The 27,235-nt window shown below is 34.4% G+C and overlaps 1 protein-coding gene across 2 annotated transcripts in view; it reads right to left on the reverse strand.

Moving 5' to 3' along the window:
- The window catches only part of LOC140170323 (short transient receptor potential channel 4-like), a 290,327-nt gene that overhangs the window by 142,690 nt on the left and 120,402 nt on the right, over nucleotides 1–27,235 (reverse strand). For both annotated transcript variants that reach the window (XM_072193690.1, XM_072193689.1), the window contains one exon: nucleotides 5,413–5,531. In XM_072193690.1, the coding sequence (XP_072049791.1) occupies nucleotides 5,413–5,531 (119 nt within the window). The remainder of the gene's footprint in view (nucleotides 1–5,412; nucleotides 5,532–27,235) is intronic.

A 27,235-nucleotide genomic window follows, 5' to 3' on the forward strand; every position in this document is an offset into this window, starting at 1 on the left:
TCAGCTTTTTTTTTACAAATCTACGCGTATTCTAATTTCAATTTTTATCAGGGAGATTGTCATATTTGTCGCGGTTGTTGCATATCTTAACATTTTGAAGACTCTCGAAATTGCGCCATCATATTCATTTTTTTTTGTCATGTTGTCTTTGACAAAACAAATACGGTGAAGCTAATGAGACAAAATAAATCAATTGACAAAATATACGTGTACACGACGGTAATATCCTTATAATAGTAAAGTACATTAAGCAAATAACGAATTATATTCAACCATAAATGTTCAATTTCAAGGCTAACTATAAGGCCACAAAAAAACCAAGTTTGTTTCCTGTAGCGCGCATTACGATTTTGACGGATATTTTGCGCATTAGATTTTTCCCCTTTTCAAAGAAATAAAACACGTAAAATCGCCAAAAAAAATAATATAAAACACTACTGGAGTGAACATTTACCGATTACACAGCAAACGAGCGTAGTGATAAACTACTGGAGAAAACAGCACACGTTATTTGTAATACTTTTTTAATCTACAGGTTGAAAGAGGATCATAGATATTCTTGAACATGTTGAATATGATATTTGTGTAAATTTCTATTCCAATTTCAGCAAAAAAAGTTATTTTTACCGCATTTTCATTTTAAGACATAAATGAAAAAAACGCATTTCGCATTTGACTTTTTTGACCTGCTACAGGAAACGAACATGTTTTTTTGGCCTAAATCACCGACTTTATATTTTACCACAGCCTTAATTGACCATTATTGACGCACATGCACAGTTGCATAATGCCATATCCAAGTCATTTTGATGAACGGGCTTTTCCAATTGAAATCCATACACCAACTATGGAAAACATGCCATTTGAAATATACACACTCTATGTGGGAGATTAAGGTAATGTCTTCCATAGGGGGTACATATAAGGATTTCAACTGGAATAGCCCCAATATTGGATTTGGACATGCCGTGACATATAATATGAAGAAACCGGTCCATTTGTTGACGAATTGATTGAATAGTTGTCGAGCGATGTCCCTGAGTGAACTTTCTTTTACGGTATTGTTGAAAGCTATGAAAGCTTTTAGACATCGCATCAAACCACACAACTATTATATAGTGAAGATTGTCATCATATCTTGATGTACAATATGAAATATTATAAACTTGATTTGACGCTGACTTGAGCGGAAATGTTAAAATAAAGGGCAAATGTTAGACCATTGTTGCTTAAAATTAAAACTCCTTCCTTTGTCTTTAAGACGTGAAATACTTGATCTCACATTAATTTTTAGATGTAAAATGGAACTTTATGACCTTAATCTTAACCATTTTGTTGTTTTTAATTCCACCCTCAAAGACCGTCCCACCACCGGATCATCTGCTGACCCCCCATTGTTGATTCCCAAACGATGCAAAACCGAATCTGAGAGGGCATCGTTTTTCAACCGTATCGTTCCCCTGTGGAATCAACTTCCTCTCACAATTAGATCCACTGTCAACATGTCCTCTTTCAAGAGCCAGCTCTCTGAGTGGTACAAGAACAAACTAGAGGAGAGTTTTGATCCTTACAACACATGCTCTTGGGTTACATGTTGCCAGTGTTCTGGTTGTAGGCTTGTATAGGTTTTTGTTTGTTTTTGTTTTTGTTTTTTGGGAGGGGGTGGGGGTGTCCTCATTGTTTTGATCTTTGGTGGGACTGTCCTAGAGGTGCTTTGCACCTGTTAGTCCTTGCCTTTCACTGGTGCTATGGTGCTATGTATGTACTTTTGAATATTCTTGTGCAATATATTTTGATGTTACATTATAATTATTGTATATACCAGTGATAAAGTGTAATAAATAAATAAAAGGAATTCCTACCAGGAAATCCATTTTTCATAACAAAATGTTGAGTCTTATACCTCAATAATCATATGTCGTTTGGTCAAAGTACTTGTAAAACCTATATCAAATACAAGATTTAACCATCTTTGAAATTTGAGTATGGATTGTTGAAAGCGATAATTTGTATCCGAATACAATGATAATATTTTTGCCACCAAGACTGGGCCCGTTCTTTGAATTTAATATTGCAAGGGTCCTCGCTGTAATCATAGTATGGAATATTAGAACAATACATTCGACATAAAATTAGCTTCACCTTGAATTTACAAAAACAATGATCACACGACCTTTTCCTTTGAACGCAATGCAAACACAGTAGGCAAGTATCATTAAGTAACAAAGTGAACAATATATTAATAATTTAAAACAAATTGGCCCTAATTATTACTTGTGTCTGTAGCCTTGTGAAATCTGCTAATTGAGTCCAATTGCAGGAAAAGTTCAATTACAATTTAATTACACGGGTAATTACACGGGTTAACTTATTCTATGATATACACCAGGTACAAAAAGAAACTCGTCAGTTATATTCATCCTTGCTGTTCAATAACTTGATAATTTTGGATTATTCTGAAATATACATTTTGTATTATTGGTCTTTGCTTTCTCATTTGACACCCTATTCGTGAAAAACGAACAAGAATTTACCAAGATATGCGCCTTCAAAGCCTCAAACCCCAAAATCAAAACTTGCATTTTCAACGATTTTCAATGGGAACGCATCGTTGCGTGTGTAGCGCGTGCGAAACCAGGAGTTGAGTGTTTACAAACACAGGAATTCGAGGAGGTTAGACCCAAAAAGCAGTAATTCGAGAAGCTTCTCAAAGTGGAGAACCCTATAGGGGGGTTAGGACGTCTTTTGCTGGTATTTTTGCCTTCAATTCGAGGAGATCCATAATTGTATTTGTGCTAAGTTCTCCTTACACACCTCCTCACATTCCTGTGAAAACTCCTCGTTTTGTATGTAGAGTGTGCACAGTTTAACACACTTCACACACTATGCTTTTCTGTCTCCTCGTTTAGACTGCGCTACGAGTATAGGTGTATTGCACACAAGCACCACGGACCAATCAATAAAGCACACCGTGTAACAGGCACAATTGAATCGTTAAAATTGCAACTTTTCATTTTGGGGTTTGAGAGTCCATTCTTGCTCAATGTTCACGAACAGGGTGTCAAATGAGAAAGAAAAGTCCAATTAACAAAATGTAAATTTCAAAATAATCTGCTTGATAGTCAAAATTATCAAGTTATTGAACAGCAAGGATGAATATAACTGACGAGTTTCTTTTCGTGCCTGGTGTACACTTCACGTTTTACTGTCTGGGATTTTACTCAAATATGCGTACTCTAATACAGGAAATCCTTGAAGCAGTGAGCAGTACGACTGCTCGCAGCCTCACCCTCCAGTGAGAATCTTTCCACATCTCATCTTTGAACATGTCAAATTAAAGGATTTGTAGTTTTATTTTCAGATAATATTTTGTCTGTGGGGATCATGTTAACTAGTGTGACTGATTTAAGATCGACTAATTAATTTGAGCAAGAAGTGAACGACCACATTATAATAAATATTAATCGATCCCATCAATCATCAACAATATACTTCAAGTAACCAAAGAGATGTGTTCTCTCAGTTAAAGTAGTATCTGCTTGAAACTGTCAAAGCAGATACTCTGCTTCTGCTTGCTACAGATGAGGTGACCTATGATGTCACATGTTTACATTCAGACCGCCCTCTGTTGTTTCAAAGCAGGCAAAATAACACAGAGGTGTCTGTGACAGACCACATGAATCTCTTTAAAACTCAACTTTCAAAAACCTTAGAAGTTTTGTGTGATATTATGTATATAGCTTGATGCATTTATAAACAAGATTGATACCATTTTTTGTATTATTTGCTTTGAAACCAAAGTTAATTAATAAAAATCAACTTCTTCCATGTAAACTATAGTGTTTTTTGCCTGACAGTTTTGATCACAGACCAACAGAGGGCGTATCAAATGTAAACACATGTCACCTCATCTATACCAAATCTCTAATTAGCTCTTTTTTTGAAAATGACCTAATTTCCATCTACGTGTACACTACTCTTCTCAATTAACAATGCGAGTAGTTTCATTACAGATGATAATATTTTATAATAGTTGCCAAAGAATAAACAAATTAAATCTTGGCCGAATTAAATTAATTAATTAACTAATTAATTAAAGCAGAATGACATGGCCATTTACGTACACGCTTGGAACACACATTTACGGACAGCTAATGATAAAATATAAAACAATGACCAAACTAGAAACTGGGTTAAGGTGGTACTACACCCCCTGATAATTTTTGTGACTAATTTTGCATTTTTCTTTAAAAATAACTACACACTGGTAACAACAGTTATATGTATATTATAGGAACAAGGAATCCAATTACTTCACTGAAATGTCAGTGATTCAAGACAAGTGATTAGTGGGTTTTTAGCGGGTTCGCCGTCGGACTAGTTTAGAATTCCCGTCGTAAAGCCTATCCCACAATCAAGACAAGTGGTTCATTATATATATGTTAAGAAATGAGGTACATTCTAGCGGTACCTCTTTTCTTATCATAAATAACGTACTGCTTGTCTTCAGTGACTGACATTCCAGTGTAGTATGGATTCATTGCCCCTATAATATACATAACGTTTGTTACCAGTGTGTTATTATTTATTGAGAAAAATGCAAAAAAAATCACAAATTATCAAGGGTGTACTACCACCTTAAGGAAGGATGTGGTCATACATCATTTATTATTAAGTAAGAATTCCATGAAATGGATGACTTGAACAATATTATAAGATATAATATGTCATTATAAAAGTTATTCATGTATTGATTTTTAAACATGCATGATTTATCACGTGTGTTGATTTTGTCAGGGATCTATCTTGTAAATGCTGACTGAAAACACCAGGAGATATTGAAGCAAATCCTACATGTAAATAATGTAAGGATTTTGGACCGTTCCAACCTAAATTAAGGTGGTACTACACCCCTTGCTAAATTTGTGACTATTTATAAATTTCGTCGAACCATACTGTTGACAGAAATTAACTGTCCCTTTCTTGGAACTTAATGACTCAACACTTCTGCGTCATAAGTATCCGCTCGTAATAAGCGCTGTTGCGTCATGCATATTTTGATACTCCTTAACTAGACACAAAAGGTGTTGCCATGGCAATAAGTTGATGAAGATTCCACTAAAATGTTTGCTTTTGTTGCTAGAGTGTCCTGTATTGCCATCAACGTGGTCAATACCCTCATCGCGTCCTTTGTTCAGAGACTTTCATGTTGCATAGGTTTTAGCAGATTTCCATGGCAACAATTTTGGGGCTATTAGCTCCAAATTAGTACTGAGGATGCATAATTTGCAGAGCATAATAACGCTTCTTTTGACTATTTCATCTCATTATCATCCACAAAAGGAGGATTTATTTCATGTGATATGTTTAGATATATTGTGGTTACAAACGAGCAAAGAAGAGTTCACTTACCCCCAGTGTTTCCGCATGCTTGCATATGAGTTTTACTGCATCTAAAAATTGAGTGTCTACAGCCCTGAGTAGCCCATCTCCAACACGAGCATCGTGCTGTAGAAGCAGCTTTATGATAACTGAAAATAAGAAAAGAAAAATATCATCAAATTATTATATATTATCAGTTAAATAATGAATATCAATCATGTGCTACTAAATAAAAACATTATTTCAAATATACTATATACTATAAGCGGCTCTTTTCAGAGCCACGGTCTCTGGTCTCTGGTCTCTTAAAGGCCCATTCAGTGATGTCAGCGAAAGTGTAAAAAACACGATTGTGTATAAATTATATAAGTGTAATGGATAAGTCATTAAAATTGTCATTAGCTATTTTGTGTATGAACATTTTTGCAAAGAGACAGAACCATGTAAAATGTCCTGTATTGTCTTTAATACACATGCAGCTTTTGGCTTAACCACTATAGCCATGATAGCAGGCTATGATAGCCCATCTAAATTTATAACGCTACCAAAGGTGCCAATTTTGATGATTTTTACGATCCTCTGACTAAGCCTCTAAGTAGATAAGGGGTAATATATACACACATATAATTGGGCATAAAGCAACCAGTGGCGTAGACAGGATTGTTTCAGAGAGGGACAAAATTTGACAAAAATGGGCTAAAAATGGGCTAGGCCACTGAGAGCAACCCACTATAATAGCACTCTGTACAGGAATATTCTATATACAGAGGATTGTTAGTCTCATAATTATTCGACGACGAACAAGTTGAACTCTTCAATCTGTATCCTGAATAAATAAAATCAACTGGTCAACTTCAACCTTTCTGTATTAGACATAGGTATCAAGATTAATAATAACACTTTAGTGCTTAGTTTTTCCTGTTCTATAACAGTTTTTCTCTGCATACAAGACAAGTATTTTTTTTCCTTTTTCATTGTTTTTTAAAACATCTTTTGGCTTTTCATTTTGACCATTGAAGGGAAATTACAACAAATTATCATGTGAATATACCAAACCAGAATAGACATTTCATATGTAACAAATATACCGTAAAAACTCGATAGTTAGCATATGTGCATACTATCGTCCAAGTGCTTTTAAAACATGGAAACATGAAGAGCCCACAAACATGTAAAGGGTTTATAGTTATATTATTACATAGTTATATTATCGAACAAGTAAACCTGCAAATGTGTGTCTCAACCCCATTAGCTCAGTTGGTAAAGCACCGGACTTTGGTACAATTTCATGTTTTCAAAAGAGCTCGATAGTAAGCACATAGTATTATCATAGATGAACTCCTGGATGGGGCAGCTTTAATTAGCATGAGGCCGCATTAATATGTAAATAGCGTATTGTTATTTAAATTTGTGCCCAGACGTATTGAGGGCGACAGTCATGTAATCCAGACGGAGAATGACTGCATATGCTGGGCATGTCAATTTGCTGAGTGAAGGTTGATAATCACCTTTCTGTATAGGTAATAGTATATTTCGTGTACCAGGTGGTTATAACAAAAATTAGTATCATATTAAATAGGCCTATATTAAATGTATAAACTTTGAAAGTTACATGAATTTGAAGAGCAGAGCTTCGAAATCTAGCTAAGTCAGGTGATGTAAAATTCTGCTGCGTGACCCCATCTACGTGGTAGAATTATATTCATAAAACATTAAATTGAACAGATATCATGGGCAGCTAACCACGATTTATCAGCATTTAAAATATATGTTAATTAACAAAGATAAATAATAAAGAGTACAAATGGCAATTAACTAGTAAACAAGCCTGAAATCTTAAAATGTTGCCACGTGATTTCCCGAACACATGATATGTCAACATGTGACCACTATTCAGATTTACCGTAAATATTTGGAGTATGCTTGCACATCATGCACATACACTGTGCATTTCTTTACCTCCGTATAAAATCAATAATTCATGCTGGGAGCCAAGTAACATTGTCTGCTCAGTGCAGATTGGTATTTTATTTTACTTGAGAGCATAATAGAAATACATAAGACGAATCATGGCGCCATGATGGAAGGTCAGGTCGGGTATCAAAGGTTATTATAACTTAAATACTACTTGTATTTCCCACCTTGCCTCTGTCACATATTTCCTTCATATTATTGACAGCAAGTCCTAATTTTGACTTTGCTATTGCAAAATGTCATTTCATATCAAATTAGTAGACTTTCTTTGAAAAACATATCACTGGTGCCTGATGGGAATACCCGTCCGCCATTTCATTAAACTGGATCGTGTTCGCCTGGTTTGTGCCCAGATGTATTGGGGGCGCGCTATACTCTCATTGTACAGGCAAAGTTCGCAAAACTAACAACGTTGTTATTTGCCAAACTCAATTAACATGATCCAAGGGGTCGAACATGAATTATTCATAACGAGCTATAACGGATCGATAACTGGCCTCACTTTCTAGCTAGTAAACCAGCTGAATTTTTCATAGATTTTGCGTTGCTAATAGAACAACCGTGAATTTAGTGTCACCCCTTGGTATTATGCTAACTATCGAGTTTTTACGGCAGATTCTTATGGGCAAGAATTTGATTTTGTTTAAAAGATTACCACTCGCACAATGATATGTGTAGACGACGCGACAGTAATATCCATATAATAGTAAAAAAACATTAAGCAAATAAGAAATTATATTCAACCATGAATGTTCAATTTCAAAGCTAATTTTGAAACTATAAATCACCGATTTATATTTTACCACAGCCTTAATTGACCATTATTGACGCACATGCACAGTTGCATAATGACATATCCAAGTCATTTTGACGAATGGGCTTTTCCGGTTGAAATCCATACACCAACTATGGAAAACATGCCCTTGATCTTCCACACAGGGAGTGGGAATTTCAAATGAGATTACCTGAAGAATGAATGACTCCATTTGCAGTCCCAGAACAACGCCAAATATGGATTAAAAGACCTTTGACCTTGGATGCACAACAGCATGTTATGATCTAAGGGAAACTGTGCACGTCAACAAACACCATTTCTATCAAAAAGGCAACGTCTGATATAATTTGAAACCACATAAATTACTAGAGTTGGTTCTTCTCTTGGATTTGGACCAAGCTTTAGAATATCGAATGTTGCGTTTTGAAATAAAACAAACCAGAAATGTATCACCCATTGTAAAAGATATGGCACATGTACCGAATACATGTACACACATTGGCTGTCCTTGTGGATTTCCTGGCCCAGCCATGCTAACCACATAAGGAGATTATACGATTAACCTAGTGCAGCTATTGTCATAGCAGGGTATTATTATGTAATACTCCTGATCCATATTTGGCGTTCTCTTGGACTGGTTTGCAATCTACACTCTCTATATGGGAGATTAAGGTTTTATCTTCCAAAGGGGTGTATAATGGATTTCAACTGGAATAGCTCAGTTGGTAAAGCGCTGGACTTTGGTACAATTTCATGTTTTCAAAAGAGGTCGATAGTAAGTACATATGCTAACTATCGAGTTTTTACGGTAGATTCTTATGGGCAAGAATTTGATTTTGTTTAAAAGATTACCACACGCACTATGAAAAATCTACTAACAAAGACGACCATACCTTTATAAATATATTTATATATTGCATCTGCTTGAACTTTATACATTTTAGTTGATCGACCTGACATTACAATTTTCGTGGAAATAGCAGTTTGTCAGCATAGGTTCGCTTGTTTATTTGACCTTATCGTATGCACTGAAACCCATTGCATTTGTTGCTTACTTTCCTGCATTAGATGATGCTATTATGGCAATATTCAATACAAATCTCAATGATAATATATATCTAGTGCGCCTTGCTTCGGGTCAAATCTTCAGTAAAAAGGAGAGCCGTCACTAGGATCCACAACATGCTCATCTATCAGGGCACAGTTTTTTAACCCCAATACATTTGTACATTCATTGAATGACCTTTTGAATATTTGGGTACAAACACTCACTCTGCAACTTGGGGTCAAATTTTGCATTATGATTGTATAATATAGGTTATTGAACTACGCCATTGTGATGAGGCTATTGTGGTCCATAGTGATAGGAAGTTATAGAATTGGGTCATCTTATCAACTATCAACTAAGCATGTCCCTGAAGGCAAAAACGTTTTACATTTATATAAATTTTAATGTCGGATTACATAATTATATGGTATATAACGGGTATAAAACGTTTAAATATTCATGAAAACATAGTAATTATTTAAGTGTTGAGTATGCAGAAAATGTTCATGCCTTTATGTAACCAGTCATTTACTAAAACGTTTTGACCAAACCAAACGCGTTTATACCCCGTTTAAACTGTTTAATGCTTAATTGTTTTTTGCTTCGCATGGGTCATTCTCGCTTATGTGTAATCAGGTAATAGTACACGATATGTATTGTAAAATACAGCGTCAATCTCAAATCCACGCACTTAGACATTAAAATATTCCAGAAGGATGTTTTTTCAAGCTCTTTATTCACAAAAGTCTTATTCTAAAAAAGTATTATTTAAATTATTCTCAAATTCAAGCAGGGGAGAATAGGTATGTATACATATGTCACTTAGCTCATTTGAATGCTATTCTCCATAGAAGTCATGTAATAATGGGATTAACTACCATAACAAAAGATTAATACAATTTGAATGTCGCTCTGTGCTACAACGTTCACGCGGTAATACCTATACATTGAACCACAGACAGGTGTCAAAGAACAGGATAAACACCTGGATCGTAACTCTATAGAATGATTAGTATCTTTGAAAAGAGCAGTATTGTATTCAATCTATGATTGCAGACATATACAGCAACCTGCTTGTAGTGCAGGGCGATATGCTCAAAAGTTATTTTCCTCTTTTGCTATGGTAATTAATCCTGTTACATCATCACTTCTGCGGCTAATATATGCAGTGAAAAATTAAATGTTGAGACGATTGCAACGAATTACGGCAGGTGCTTTTTAATCGTCCAGGGAACCACTTAGTGACGTATGTTACGAGTACATGCATTAGTGTTTATTGTTGCGTCAACAATAATTTCAAACTATATGCGTTATGATAGTTTTATAATAACATTCATAATTATTCTAAAGTCGTATAATTCGTCAGTGTCAAGGTTATCCTAAAAAAATCAATGGCAGTAGATATGCTAGTATAGGGCAACGTCTCATGGCTTGACTTATAAAAGCAGATTTACATGGAAGAAAAATAATAATTAGTTTATAGCTATTTCATATTTCTTGGTGGTCAAGGTTATCCAGGAATCATGCTTGGAATACGTAAAACATTATTTATCAAATGTTGATATTATATACCGAGGCACGTTTGTTGTTCGTCATTTGTAATATTTTTATGGTCATTGCACAAGGTTGTTTGATGGCATGTAAAACTGAGTCATATTTAAGAAAATTTGAATAATGGTGGCGCTATTTATCTAAAATCTTGTTTGCATCTTTACACTTGTACATCATCAGCAAACAGACTAACAAATGACGAGTGAATTTTCAAAACACTTTTTATCATGAAATGTAAGGTATAACTCATATTATTTGGCTAATTTAAATTATAAATATATCGGTAAATAGCGTCCTCAATTTGTTCACAAATGTACAGTTTATACAATTAAAATTATCACAAAAAAGCAAAAAAATGTGAATACTAAATTTGATATAGAAACAAAAATGTTAAAAATTGCTACAAAATATATTTTGTATATACAGTTTATTAGTGTGATAGCTGTTGGTATTATCCAGGTCTAGAATTGAACATTATAATAATGTTTTGTTAGATAAATTAATAAATGATCACATGAAACAAACGTAATAAATGATCACATGAAACAACCGTGTGCAAAAAGTAACCTTAATGTTTACTTAGCATGAATGCACACGTTCAATTTCTCAAGATTGTTTGATTTCAATCATAAAGGCTTTACAAATAATTGACTTTATTAAAGCGGGATTTAATTCAACTTCATGTAGTAGATTTCAGTTCTTAATTATTAAAAGGCAAAGCTTTGAAATAAATGATGGTCTAAATACATATTTACATTTGTATTACATTTGCGATAACTGTGATGAATCCACGCTACCGATTCAAGATTGGGTACATTTTAGCAGCATATGTAAGCCTCAATCATCAGTGAATAAACTGAACATCTCTAGCAAATCAATTATAAGATAAATTGTTCAAATGTACATTCTAAATGTTTCGATATGGAAACCCTCATATCATTTAAACTCAACTCCCTCTCTGCTTTTTGCCTAAGTGGGTGGAAAAAAGGAAGGAAGGAAGAAGAAGACAAAGGTTGTTTTCCCCACCCAGTAAATGACCACGGACACCTCGAGTGCCAAGCATTAGAACATGTAGAACGGGTATACCAAGCCACGCGTATGACCGTGGCCTGGTCAACGGGGTCAACGGTTTCGTGCCCATATGCAGTTTGACCATTTACGTAAAATTATTCTCCCTGAAGTTGAAATTTGCCTTGCGCCCCTTGTCACCCCATCCCTTTTCTAAAAAAAACACTGGCTACGCCACTGCTTTCTTTACACTTGCAAGATAAGCTAAGATATGACTCATAAGGTAAACATTTAACTGCAACCATAGACTATCATGACTATAGAAGGAACAAACATAAACCAGCTTTAAATTAACTCCCTATCCACCACCCAGTCTTAACATGTATAAAAAAAACCATCTAGTTTCGTATAGGTGACACCCAGTCTTAACATGTATAAAAAAAACCATCTAGTTTCGTATAGGTGACAACACCTATACGAAACAGTTCTGTATTGAATGATGATGGTGTAAATATTAAATTCACTACATTTAAATATATTCCTGCTCCTTTTTAGTTGAGCACTTTATCTGTAGTGATGGTTTCATCTAAGTTTATTCTTGTTGTAAAAAAAACATCTAAATCAGATTAACCCTATTATGCAACTTTGCTGCTTGAGACTCTTCAAACCAAAAAGCCGCGAGGTATTGGGATTATGCAACGTTGTTTTATAATTATGCATGCGTGAAGCTATTTTTGTGAAGACATTCAGAGCCTGGAAAGTCAACTGGACTAACGTAACTTGCATTTGCATGAGCAGTGTACACAATGTTGGAGTCCTGATGACGACGACAATGGAGGTGATGATAATGAATTTCAAAATAAGGAAGATGGTGATAATATTTCTATGATGATGATGATAATGACGGTGTCACGATGATAATGTCTGAGACAAGAATTCTTGTCTCAGGATAATGCTTGGGTTGTTTTACTTCAATTTTGTTATCCAAACATAATAAAATACAAACAATACAAACAATATACTACTAAGAAAAAAATATAGAAATATAAGGTTTATTGTTTAAAGTATACATGAGAAAATACATACGATGGATTAAAATGATGGATGAGAATACATGAGGATAGTGCCCTCAGCACAATATCACAAATAAATAATAATAATATTGAATTATGTACTGATTATACAGGTACATACGGGTTTTATGAGACTGTAATGTACATGTCGTGTATAATGTTCAGTCTTTTATCATGTTTATATCTGGCAGCCTATGGTTTATACTATACCTATGCCATATTCATTATATAACCACTAACACTACAGGGATTACTATGTAAAATAGCTAAGTGGTCCTTAATGTAAGTTGATACCTATTGCCATCACGTGATCATGTTATGTGCCTCACGTTAACATAACGTATAGTAAGTTAGTCGCCGTATTATTCCCCACAGACGCAGTACATTCAACCTGTTACCATGTTGTACACATGTACACGTTCATATCATCTGGAAGATTCGACAGGGAAACCTAAAGCAATAGATAGTGACGTGAATACTTGTTTTATATCAATGTTACAATTATACCTTAATTGTCTTACGCTATGAAATAGAGTAAGACAGTAGAATCGCCCTTGTGTGTGTTATATAATACAAATTCTTATTTTGTTTTTTGAAAAGAAAATATTCAACGTGATTAAATGTACCGTAATATGTGACGCGATCAAGCAAAATCAGTTGGAAGTTGGAACTCGGCAATATTGATTCTGAGATATAGCCAAAGAAAGGATCTATTCCCGTTTGTTTCCTTTTGTTTTGGAAACTCATATCTATGGAACTGGTTGTTCAATTTCGATGGGGTTTTCTGCAAAATCCAGCTTTGTAAATGCTTTTTACTATCCTATAAGAAACTGAAAATTTATTATTTCCGAGTTCCGACTGATTTTGCTTGATCGCATCACATATTAACATTACGAGAATGATTGTCATTGCGAATACTAGTATTCGTAACATCTTTTGTATTTACATTTGGCACTAATATACGTTGTTTTTGAAAAATTGCAAATGTTCATACAACATGTTTACAAATTTGCTCATCACATCACTCACATCAACATGATCAATGTTCAAAATAAATTATGTGTCGCAGTCAAGTAGAAGCTCTTCAATATACTTGATCCGTTGATTGTCAAAATCAAAAACGCTATGTAAGACCTTGTGCAAACTGATTCAATGAGTCGTGTGGTAATATGGTATCAAATCCAAACATTACCTTAGGTCGATGTGACCTATATAATTCAAAATATGAACAATAAAGAAAGTGTAAAAGGTGTTTAAGTAATCAAACGCGGTGTGTTCTCTCTGCGTCATCTCACTCGAACAAGCAAATTCCGCCCATCTTTCACCACATTGGTCCAATTACCTAATAAAAACACACCGATGAGTTAATCAAGAAAACCTTATCTGCAATAGCTGCCATATACTCATTTGACATTTTGTGCATTTATATATTGTACACATTTAAATATTACGACATATGGCAGCTATTTGCAGATGGGACCTTCTCACACTTAACCTCTCGAAATACACTTTTTGAAATTGCATGCAAACATGATTCTTAGGGTGGTAGGGATACATTATAGCAAACACACAAGTGAACTAGTATTTCTACTGACATTTTGTGGCTCGGAACTGGTTATTACTGGCATATCAGATTGTGTGCCGTTCCGTGAAATGGAATTAAAATGGAAAACAACGTTAGAGCTGTCTAAGTCCAAGTCCATAGTGGATTCAATCTGCACTGTTATAAGTTGTGTATCTGTTAAACTCCCATCCTTGCAACCAAACAGACCATCTATTTAGTTTTTATACTAAAAGTTGAGGTTTTTTTTTTCTTTTTTTTTTTAAATACAGCAAACACATATGGAAACTCTTGGCATACACCCTCTGATTATTTTGAGAACGCTGTATTACAAGGAATAAAGTGCAACTCTTCGGTGGCGTAGACCTACTTTGTAGTCTATTTTTTTATAAATTACTTTATTTGTTGTATCCATTTTTTAATTTTACTGTTATTATCTGTAGCACACTTTACGTTTCAAGAAGATTGCGGGTGTCATTGTTACAAAAACAAATCAATTTCATTATAATTGTTAATTTGTTTCATGATTTGAATAGGGTCATTCATTTGTATACATTTTTTTAAATTTTTTATGATACTCAGATGTATACAAGTCTATACAACTTGTAAATATTACAATCATAACAAAAAGCGCCCTCAATGTTCTATTAATTATTATTCTTGCCAATTATATGAAGCAAACAACGGTACGAAATTTCAAAATTTGTATGTACGATGTGGGCATTAGGTCAACGATTCAATATCACATGCAATAAATGCAATACACAAAATTTAAATAAAATTATGACAGTCGTACGTGACTTCTGATGTGATTTGTTTTGTTATTTAACTTCTGTTTCTAACTCTTTAAATAATAACTATATTTTTGGAATAAAGTTACTAAAGCTATCATCGGCGTGGCCTTGCTTTGGATCCTAATTCAGCTGTTCTATTGCTATGCTGCGTGTACTACGTGCTGAAATAACATGCTATTATGGTATTCATAAATGAAACATACATAAATGCCTCATAAATGTGGGGTAATAATCCAATATTTATATAAGTGCCATAAAATCATTCCTATGTAGGTCACATGAATAAGGTTTCTAAATTATGCAAGAGCAGATCAGTCAGATGTGCTTACTTCTTTGCCTAATGGTCGGTCCGTATTGGAACTCAGTTGATACCTCGACTTACTAAGAGCATAGGGTTGTACCAACCAAACAGACTTTTCACCGGTATACTAAACGTTTGAATAAGCCTCCAAATACCTTGGTATAATCTAACGTCCAATTCTTGCGTGCATATGAGCAAAAACGTTTTTTGACGCACAAACTTCCCCGGAGGAATGTTGGTCAATCAAACCTCGCAGGTAGCGGGTTTGAGAGACTCTCACGGATATTATTTTTTCTCTTACAAAAAAGTTTAAGTGACAATTACCTCAAACTTGATATTGCATTAGATTAGATTAGTGATTATACCAAATACAAATATTTGGCATTATGTTTTGTGTACAGCTACAATTGACCAATTGTTGCGAGGGCGCACATACATCATTGGATAGAGGAGTACAAATACAAGTTGTATCAAAATTATTGTTTTTCATCTGTTCTCCCTCTGTTTTTGGTGTTTTTAAAATGCTTACCTCTCAACTTGAAATAATCAGAGAGTTACACATAAAGTACAACGTCTGGTCACTACAGGTGGATCTAATGGTGCGTTTGGAAAAAGCAGGAATTTCAAAAACACCAAATAACTGAGGGCGAACAATCATTTTGATACAGGAGGCATTTTTTGAAAATTGAGTTACTCCAATTGTTAACTTATAACAATAGGCTATTATAATACTGAAAATACCAAAGGCTTACTTGGTTCTAAAGTTATGAAGTTTTGTGATGTATGTATTTTATTGTTGTTTACTCCATATTTTTATCTCAATTTTAAATTTGCCGCCTTTGGTCTCCATCGTGCCAAATATTATATTTGTGATTTTGTATGGAATTTTATTTTTAAGGGGCTTCCTGGCTTCCTTGACCTTTCAGTTCAATGTTCTGTGTTTTCATGTATTGTCTATATTTGTTTTGTTTCTTGATGATATACAAAAAAAGGATATATATCTTTCTAACTATTAATTGCTACCCTACCGGGAGATTCCAAAAAGGTGTTAATCGTTCAAAGAAGCTCAATTCTACCTGCCGATTTCACTGCGTCCCAATTATAGCAAGCCTAGTTACTCTACATAAACCCTAAAGCCATCCCAATATGCAAGTAATCGGTCTATACCATCGGGAGTTCACTTGGACTTCATCAAGATACCTGCCCTAAATGCTGATGATCAAAATAGTTTGCTCAATAAACAAGCTTGTCTGTAATTGACTTGGTTGTATAATGCCCTTGTGGTGGTGAGTTGTATATATTAATACTAGAAAATAATCTTTCAGGGCATCTATTTACTTATGTGGTAATACAGGATTTGTGGTTCGTATGGAGCACAAACAGTGCAGGCTCGAATCACATATGTTACTTTAATAAATTGTACGTACATTGTATGAGGAATGGTGCAAAAATTCCTGAAACTTCACTGGGATTTAAATATCAAAGTATGACGATTGAAGGTATCGATCAAAAAGCGAGGTTTACTAATTTGACAAAAAATGAATGCTTTGCCGTGTTTTGTTGAAATCTGCCAGAAACGTTTCCTAATGATTCAATTATAAGTCACAATTCCAAAGTTACCAAACAATTACAGAAATTTAATCATGTGTTTTTGCATTTTTATATACCATGCACAATTTGATTCTCAGGGAGGGTCATGGGAGTTTGGGTCAGGCGGATTTTTTTTCGCCGCCGAAAGCGGTGAAATGGGTTTTTTTTACCGCCTTGAGCGGTAATTATTTGTCCCTAAAAGAACTTTATCGTCAGAAATATCTATTATACTAATATTCGTTAAATAAAACACTTTCAACTCCATTGTATGGTACAAATAAAAGGAGAAAGGAACAAAATGATAATAAAACACTTGTATATAATGTACAATGTATAATGAATCTTGTTAAGCAAAGTCGACGATCTCGTCCGTTCCACGCCTCAGCCACCGTCATTAGTGTTGCTCTGACGCAATGGTATTCAAGGTGTAAAAGCTATTATCATGTAATTATCAAATGGTGTGACTGACTTCTCAAGATCCATGATTCTGGGTTTTAAGGGATGCACTGCATCTTAGACTACATGTATGACCAGTGGATTGCCGCTTAACTACACAATGGAACAGAATGTATGTTAATTTGTTGTTATTTGCTCTTCTTGGATTTTATCTTTATTTTGCTATGCCTGACAAACTTATGTTGAAGTCACTGATATTTATATTGAATGATTCCTGGTTGGTTTCTTATAGAGGTTATCCACTTTACTCATGTGTGACTTCTAACAAACGGCGCTGGTTCCCGTAGTATTCCTCATTCAAACCAAGTCAATGCACGACCTCGGAGTTACCAGCATGACTTTGGCGTGCTACTTTGAAACAGTCATACCAGGTATAGCAGTCGCTGATAGGATATGCAGCTTACAGAACACGGATAACCTCTATTGTTGTTATTACAAGAACATTTTTGTTAAGAGAGTTTTATTACAATATATGAAGTTCAGTTCAATTCATTTAAATAAGCAGCAATATTATTCATTTTATGTTTGTCAATAAAAATGAAGCATGGGATTAAAATGGGCTCAAAAAGAAACTTATAATTTTCACAAGGTCATGTCTTAAAATCTCTTCCATCAAAATGAACCAAATTTGCATACAGGATTACTTAAATTCTCTACTCTAAACACATGTCAGTAACCAAGTAGTTGCCCAACTGTCACAACAGCAAGATGCACTGACATAGAACAGCTTCCTGGACCACATGCCAAAGCCCAATAATCGGCACCAGCAAAAGAGATCTGTGAGATTGCGTACAAAATCCTTGTACAGATGATAATGTCTAAAACGGTGCTGCTTTTTAAGCCCAGTTTACATTGTTTTGATATTTTGTATTCTGTATTCTTATCTCATAATACAAACACGAGAAGGAAACTAGTGAACATATCATACAATTGGCATACCTAAAACAGCAATCCTGAATACTGAATTCTAATTTTACGTCCCGGAAGTCACTCTTATCTTTTAGTGGGCTATTCTGGTTGAAATACATACACCTCAATGAAAGGTATGGCTTTAAACTCCTACACACAAGGGGTGTAGATTCCAAATGGAGTCACACTTTCCGGTAACCCCATTTGAAATTCGTACTCTATGGTGCAAGATTAGGTTCAAGACTTTATACGGGGTGTTTGGATTTCAGCTGCAATAGCCCATTGATCAAGAGTCATTGGTCATGCTGACAGAAGAAGTATGCTATTAAGGGCAGACGAGGTATTGTTGGTCGAAGCAACCTAAAAATCGATTTTCATTATCTAGTTCAATATATTATTGAAAATTAACACCTTGATGTTTTGCAAAAGTCCATTCTACAAATCGTATACTTTGCAAACTTGCTTAATGTATTGTTGTTAATGAGTTATGTACGATTTACAAAAGTGTTGTTGTTTCAGCCCTCTTTATAACGTAACTCAAGAACCGCAGCACCTACAAAAGTATATCCGTGATATTTTAATTCTTCTACACGCTCGCTATGAATTGAGCAATGCAGTTTTTGCCAACGGTCACTACCATTCGTAAGATGCTGAGAACTACCAAATCACAACAGTTTAAAATAATTAATAACCTTAAATCATGTGTTAGCTGAATATATCGCTCATATACGCACGTAAAACTCAAGCCTATCAAATCATTAAACAATTGAAGTCATGTCCTTCTGTTTCTACGCATGCTGTCTTTATTTGCTTTCAATGACAAGTCGTATTTTTGTGGGAATTTGTTCACCCACGAGTTTTGATTTTCTATCATAGAAATATTGACATTTAATGTATTCATATAAAGCGGAGCCGATCCCGGAAGGAGCAGACACAATATTCAATTTAGAATATTTAATAAAACATTCCATGACACATAACATTAATTATGGATTGTCTGCAAGGCCACTGTCTGATCTACTAATTATGTAAAGTCCTGCTTTCTATACGAATATTATTATCTTATTTACCAACGCTGTTAATTTGTAGCTTGAAACCAGGTGGTGTATGACGTGCATTCCCTAAATTCAGTAAATTTTCATCGTCAACCGTGTAATTGAATGGGATTATTTTGAAATTTTAAAACGCTTGAAATATCACAAACAAATAGGCCTATGTTGATAAATAATATAAATACAAGCTAAAACCGTTGGGGTTCGATAATGAACCCCACAAAACTAACCGAGTATATGGAAAATGCCATACGGCCGGGCGGTTTCAAGAGTTGCCGGCTCGATCATGTCATCCGCCGCCTGCTTGAAACGACCTGGAAAAAGTATCTATTTGATGTTTAATTTGCTATAACTGTTCTGCCTTGGACATGTTGGAAGCGATAATCAGAAGATGAGATGAGCATTTGCGCCATTTCAAAGGAACAGTCACAATATTTTTTTTTCATTATATTTAGTGTCTGTATTAATGATAATCTTCACAAACGTATTAATTAGTGATGTTTATTATTTTATTGTTATTTACTTCCTTCACTTTTAAAGTAAGTATTTTGACGATAGGCAATGAATTAAGCAAACGTAAAATCAGACATCTGAAGAACATTTGATTCCTTCTCAAAGACATTGTTCAATGTATTGGCATACAAATACATATCAAATCTAATGCACTAATCATGATTGGACTATTCCAGCTGACTTTTATGTTGTGTAAATTATGCACCCCCATGAAACACATGATCTTTATCACACAAGGGATGTAGATAGGAGTCACCCATATCGGTAACCCCATTTGAAATGCTCCCTATCATGTCTTTCAGAGAATGTATGGGTTTCAACTTCATGTTTATTCACTTCACATCATTCATCGGTATCGGGATTACTCACTATTGTGTGTTACCCTATCGTACATGAATCAATTACATGTATAAATCTCAGTACAATACCTCAAAATGAAGGTAAATGTAACATTATTTAATTTTTTAAGACATGCACTATTGTATTTTTGACTAAAACTCAGATTGACAGTGTTAAATTCTGCAAAAAATATGTTTATATGAAACCTTTTCAAAAAACTAAAGAATAATATTCTAGAGTTATCTGTACATAAAATCATTATTTCTGGAATACATTATTTGCCACGTCAGCTGTCATAGTCCTGCGAGCTGGTCATATTTTGCAACATCCTTTTGGGCAATGCAACACATAATTATCAGTCCAATAGATGTTTATGTATGTTTGTATTTTCACAATTTCTTAGAAATGTGCGAAAGAAGCAACACACGCTGTAATGTATTGACCTATTTTCAAATGCCAAGACTAACATCTTATCCATTATTGTTCAATGACAATACATGTTTTTCACACGGAAACATTAAACCAGTTTGTGAGTTTACCGCGCCATCGGCCGGAATTTCATTCTGTGGTTTACATTTCGCAATATATTTAGATGCGCTCATCTATACCATAAATGTATTGTTTTCTATTCATAGTGTGTATCATTAACAGCAGCTTCTAATAGTTTCTTGTTCTTTAAGGGGGTACTACACCCCTGTGGTAAATTTGTGACTATTTTTGCATTTTTCTCAAAAAATGATAACACACTGGTAACAAAAGTTTTGTATATTATTGGGGCAAGGAATCCAATTACCACACTGAAATTTCAGTGACTCAAGACAAGCAGTTCAGTATATATGATAGGAAACGAGGTGCATCCTAGCGGTACCTTATTTCTTATCATAAATAACAAACCGCTTGTCTTGGGTCACTGAAATTCCAGTGTAGTAAATTGTATTCCTTGCCCCTATAATATATATAACTTTTGGTACCACTGTGTTATTAGTTTTTGAGAAAAATGCAAAAATAGACACAAATTTATCGAGGGGTGTAGTACCCCCTTAACAAAATACAGCTGTGAATTTACAGATGTGAATGCATCATATAATTGCCAAATTAACAGTTCCTTTTTTACGTTAACGTATCAACATGATCATTGGTTTTCTGTTTTTGGTATTTTACTGAACTGCATATTTTATCCGAACGAACAGGTGAGACTTTGTTGACATGATATTTTTCCTGTTGATATTGGTATATCATTGTTATTACAACAATTTAATAATCAAGGTAGGAACAGGAATATTATATTGATCGCATTTTTGGCAATAAACGAGGCATTAGTTTACACTATTAATATCTTATTCTCCTTCTCAAAAATATTCGCATATTGGCATAAAAAGATGTATCAAAATAGTCCCAATACTCGATAGTATACAGTATGTAATGAAAGTTGACCTTTGACCCCATATATTGAATATTTGGATGGAATTTCTTCATGATCACATAAATACTGTACATTTGTCTATATATGATTCCATATACTTGATTACGTAACAGCATTAGCATATAAGCTGGAAATGTGTGTTCTACTACTATTCCAAAACAGCACTCTCCGTACTTTGATTCAGGAAAAAATCTTAAATATACAATACCTCATTTCAGCCTCTTATTTTCCATAACAAAAACGACTCACTTTTAGCCAGTGACTGTAGACCATTTATTTTATAATGCTGTTACGTAATCAACTATGCGATATAATGTGTTGTTTGAAATACAAAGTTGATGTGATCATAGAGAAATGCCATGAAATTAATCCATATATGAACTTACAAGTCAACTCTCATTACATACTGACAGACCCTCGTATACGTGTTACACGAAAGCAATACTGAATATTGACTTCAAATGTTAACTCCCGGAAGTCACTCTTAATATTGATCATTCACCAAAGTCATTGATCATGCTAACAGAAGAATATGCTACACACACAGCACAACTGTACATTATAGGAGGCCGGTCGAGTGCAGATCCGTCGGAACACGCTTTTCAATATTCTATCCTCGTCGTGACATCATCCAAGCAGCAAAGTTCATTTCCCATTGAAAAAGCGTGTTCCGACGGATCTGCAGTTGACCATTCTGATAGTCACCAAACAATTGCAGTCATTTCCTGGGTGCTTTTTTTTTTGTTGCAATTATTTGACATATCTAAATTCCTTTATTCTAAATATCGGAGAATAACTTGAAGGAAGAGTGCATCACATTGCAAACCATAGACAATTAATACATTAACACAATATTCAATTTAGAATAATCAATAAAACATTCTCTGAAACAGCATTAATTAAAGATTGCCTCCAAGTCCACCGTCTGGTGACCTGAAAATTATATGAAGTGCTGCTAAATATATAAGTATATTATTCAATAACTGCTAATGATGTAAATTTGTAATTGAAAACCGTCTTGAATAAAACAATAAGTATCTATTTATAGATGTTTAATTATGTAACTGTGATCTGCCTTGGACAGATTGGAAGTGATAACCTTGAATTAATTTCCTTGTAATGTTATCTTATTTATAGCTCCGTGAACCGATCAACAGCCCCATGGCATATTTCTTTTCATCAACATTAAGATTTTGGTATCAGACATTGTCAGAGGAAAGCTCATAATATTTTACTCATTTTCCCAGCCCAGATCCTTGGTTAACCCTAGAACTAAGAACCCTCCCTAAAGGTTTCCATCCGTCATAAAAAATGCGCGTCTTTACGTCCGAACGACTTCAGTTAATCGTAGATATCCATCCATTTGCGCTCATTTTAGTGGTACAATTTTCACCCAGCACCTAACTCGGGGGTAGTCCATATCAGTCAATTTCTGACACAAGATGCATGCTTATGTTTGTATGTTGGCAATATCTTCGAATTTATAATTAGCAACAGCCACTGGAGACTGTTATTGGCGACAGTATTGTCAGTATTGTCAATGTATTGACCTATTTTCAAATGCCAAGACTAACATCTTATCCACTTTGTATTATGTTCAAGGACAATACATGTTTTCCACAGAGTAACATTAAACCAGTTTACCGCGCCATCCGCCGGAATCTGATATATATATCGTGGATTGAATTTCTTAATATATTTAGATGCGCTCATTTGTCATATACGGTTCGTCTTCTATTGATAGTTTTTTATATCATTAATAGCACTTTCGTTATTGTGATTAAAGTGGATGAATGTGTCAATTATTGTGAAAAACAGATTATTAGCAGTTACATTAGGTTTTCGTTTTTTCTAATAGGTTAGTAAAATTATGAAAGGATTCACCACAAATTGCAACTGAATCCAGTTTACATGCATCCATCTCCCGAATGCTCACACAAAATCATATCAACAGTCCCGAACAATCCTAGTAGTAGAAGAGTCCTAATTTGCATAAATTCAAAATGGCCGCTTATGAAACGTGTTAAATCATGAAGTCGGTCAAATCATGTAAGGGTCCCTAACTTACAGGGGAAAATATCAAATATCAAATTTTGGGAAAAATCATGTGATCAATTGGGAACGGCGCCACAAATCTTGACAAGGAAAGTGATTTGGGGTTCGCGGCATCAAATAATACATATGGATAAAAAAAAAAGGTTTGTCACCTTGCAATTCTCAGCTATTATTGTGTGAAACCAATAATTGATATCACTATTCCGGGATCATTATTTAAAACATGAAGCGTTCTAAGTCGGAGAAGCTATATGAAATGAAGGATTTGCCGCATAGCGACACATGATCAGTTTGAAAACTTTTAAGTTGTCAAAGAACATAAAACAAGATAAATGTCACGAAGCGGCTAAAAAGGACAACATTGTATTTTCACAAATGCACACGTAGCACACTGTTGTTTTGGCTTCTACTTTAAAATAATCCCATAGTAGTCGTACATAGTAGCCTTTTGCCAAAATATGTTCTCAGACCAACGCCCATTATGTTCTCGTAAAATACAGTATACGTCAAAAAAAATAAACACGTTTTGTTGGTATTTTAAACATCATTACCAAAAAACGACATTCACCTTTGCAGAAGAATGATAGACAACATAATATGAATAATGAATGGCACGGTTAACCAACTGTGTTTTTGTATTATACTGTATCATACTGATCGAAAATGTGGGAGGAGAATCATTATAATCAATGTCACACTTTGATCAGAAGAATGTCATCAATTATATGGATGTCATATTGGATGTATTGGATGCAGCTAATTCGGAACGTTGGCAATGATAAAAAAAAGTCATCGAAACGTTGTACTCACTTGGATGAGCTCAATAATGACATCAATTTGCTTTAATGGATGCTATCATGCTTCGAATGATATAATGATATAAATATTTGCAATTTGCCATAGTACTTATTCTACCTGATATTAGTGTATGTTATGGCGCCCTTAAGGGGGTACTACACCCCTCGATAAATGTGTGTCTATTTTTGCATTTTTCTCAAAAACTAATAACACAGTGGTAACAAAAGTTATGTATATTATTGGGGCAAGGAATCCAATTACTACACTGGAATTTCAGTGACCGAAGATAAGAAAAGAGGTACTGCTAGAATGTACCTCATTTCCTATCATACTGAACCGCTTGTCTTGACTCACTGAAATTTCAGTGTAGTAATTGGATTCCTTGCCCCAATAATATACATAACTTTTGTTACCAGTGTGTTATTATTTTTGAGAAAAATGCAAAAAATAGTCACAAATTTACTACAGGGTGTAGTGCCCCTTAATGGGAACTCTTATATTTATTTCACTAACATGATACTTCCTTTTGTCATTGCCATAGCTTCGGTAAACGTTTTTTTCCCATGGTAAAATGATGTAACTTGTAAAGTCAATGATCGTAAGATACTTTCTTTTGTTATTTTATATGACATACAGTTAACCAACCTTTGGCAACATCCAAAGGTCCAGGAAATTAGCTGATTGATGAGGTGTCACTGGAGATGGGATAGATAATCGTCAATGACGATCAATTTGATTTGTTACTTCAAGAATCACATGCAAGCTACGCTACAGTTATATATAGTATAAATAACAAAATAAAATAATTTCACATCAAAATTGCAAAACGTGAAGTATAACGAAATTACAAATCAACACAAGTACCAAGGATAGCCCGAAAAGCCTTCGAAAAAGCTTATTTCCATCGGGGTCCTTTACAAGCAAGAGATAACATTGAACAAAGTGTCGAAAAACAAGAATATAGAGACAAAGATACACAAAGGACGCAAAAAGCAGTTATGTGAGACCGGCTCAAACTCTAAAAATCAAATGGATCCTTGATCGTGATAATGATAATTGTTTCAATCGTCATGATATAATTTGTATGAGTGACAATACCTTGTATCAATATGTGATGCGATCAAGCAAAATCAGTCGGAACTCGGCAATAATAAATTTTCAGTCTCCTATAGGATTGTAAAAAGTATTTATAAAGCTGGATTTTGCAGAAAATCCCATTGAAATTGAACAACCAGTTCCAAAGATATGAGCAATTAAAGAGTTTCCAAAACAATAGGAAACAAAAGGAAAAATTTCCTTTGTTTGGCTATATCTCAAAATCAATATTTCCGAGTTCCGACTGATTTGGCTTGATCGCATCACATATTTAGTGGTTAGCAGATTGTATATCATATAATGTGTTGGGCGGATCTGTTCCCATGAATCGATTCATTGTTAATAAGATATAATATTCAGATATTATGAGTTTCATACAGCTAGACCGGGTCAAGATATAGCAGTAAGATTGACCAGTGTTTGGTAAAAATACACTGAAGGAATTGATTGAAACTGTTTGTGGTAATATCTTATTGACCATAAAAATCGCTTAGATGTGCGCTTAGCAATGTTAGCGGTAAAAAGTCGGCGATCCATATAAACCATTATTTGAAACCATATACAAAAACACTTTAATGGGGTACTACACCCCTGTGGTAAATTTGTGACTATTTTTGCATTTTTCTCAAAAAATAATATCACACTGGTAACAAAAGTTATGTATATTATTGGGGCAAGGAATCCAATTACTACACTGAAATTTCAGTGACTCAAGACAAGCGGTTCAGTATATATGATAGGAAATGAGGTACATCCTATCGGTACCTTATTTCTTATCATAAATAACGAACCGCTTGTCTTGGGTCACTGAAATTCCAGTGTAGTAATTGGATTCCTTGCCTCTATAATATACGTAACTTTTGTTACCACTGTGCTATTAGTTTTTGAAAAAAATGCAAAAATATACACAAATTTATCGAGGGGTGTGGAACCCCCTTAATGGTTACTATTTTCTCAAAGAGAATTACATACAATATAATTATGTACTCTTGACATTTTATAGATTGAAATTGGTAGCATTAATATCCATTAGATGTACATTTTAAAATTGACATTAGCACTAATGCAATTCAACTATTATATATAATACCAGTGGTGCCATTTCCAATTAAGGTAATAGAAGTTTGCGGACTCCCGAGTTCATTGAACAATTTGAAATCACATAAATCCACCCAAAGGCATCCGTACTAGACATAAGACAAGCATTATTATATCATTAACTGTATATACTTGCACTTATAGCATTACAGTAATCATGGTAATAAGAGTAAATGTCTCTGGTATTGTGGCTCTGCTTCATTGGACGTGTTATTACAAGTGCGTACATGGATATGGAAACAAGGTCAGATCCAAGCCATTGTGACCGTGACGTACTGGAAATTTAAAAATGGATGGAATATAAATGAATCTCCCATCCAGCATAGGTAAACCCAACTTCAATATTCATCATCATAAACATGGTTTTATTACCATTAATACCACTTTGACGTATGTTTTCGTCTCGTGCATTGCATTTGTTAAATCGAACGAGGCCGCCT

The sequence above is a fragment of the Amphiura filiformis genome, chromosome 14 (genome assembly GCF_039555335.1).
Source record: "Amphiura filiformis chromosome 14, Afil_fr2py, whole genome shotgun sequence".
Taxonomy (NCBI): Eukaryota; Metazoa; Echinodermata; class Ophiuroidea; order Amphilepidida; family Amphiuridae; genus Amphiura; species Amphiura filiformis.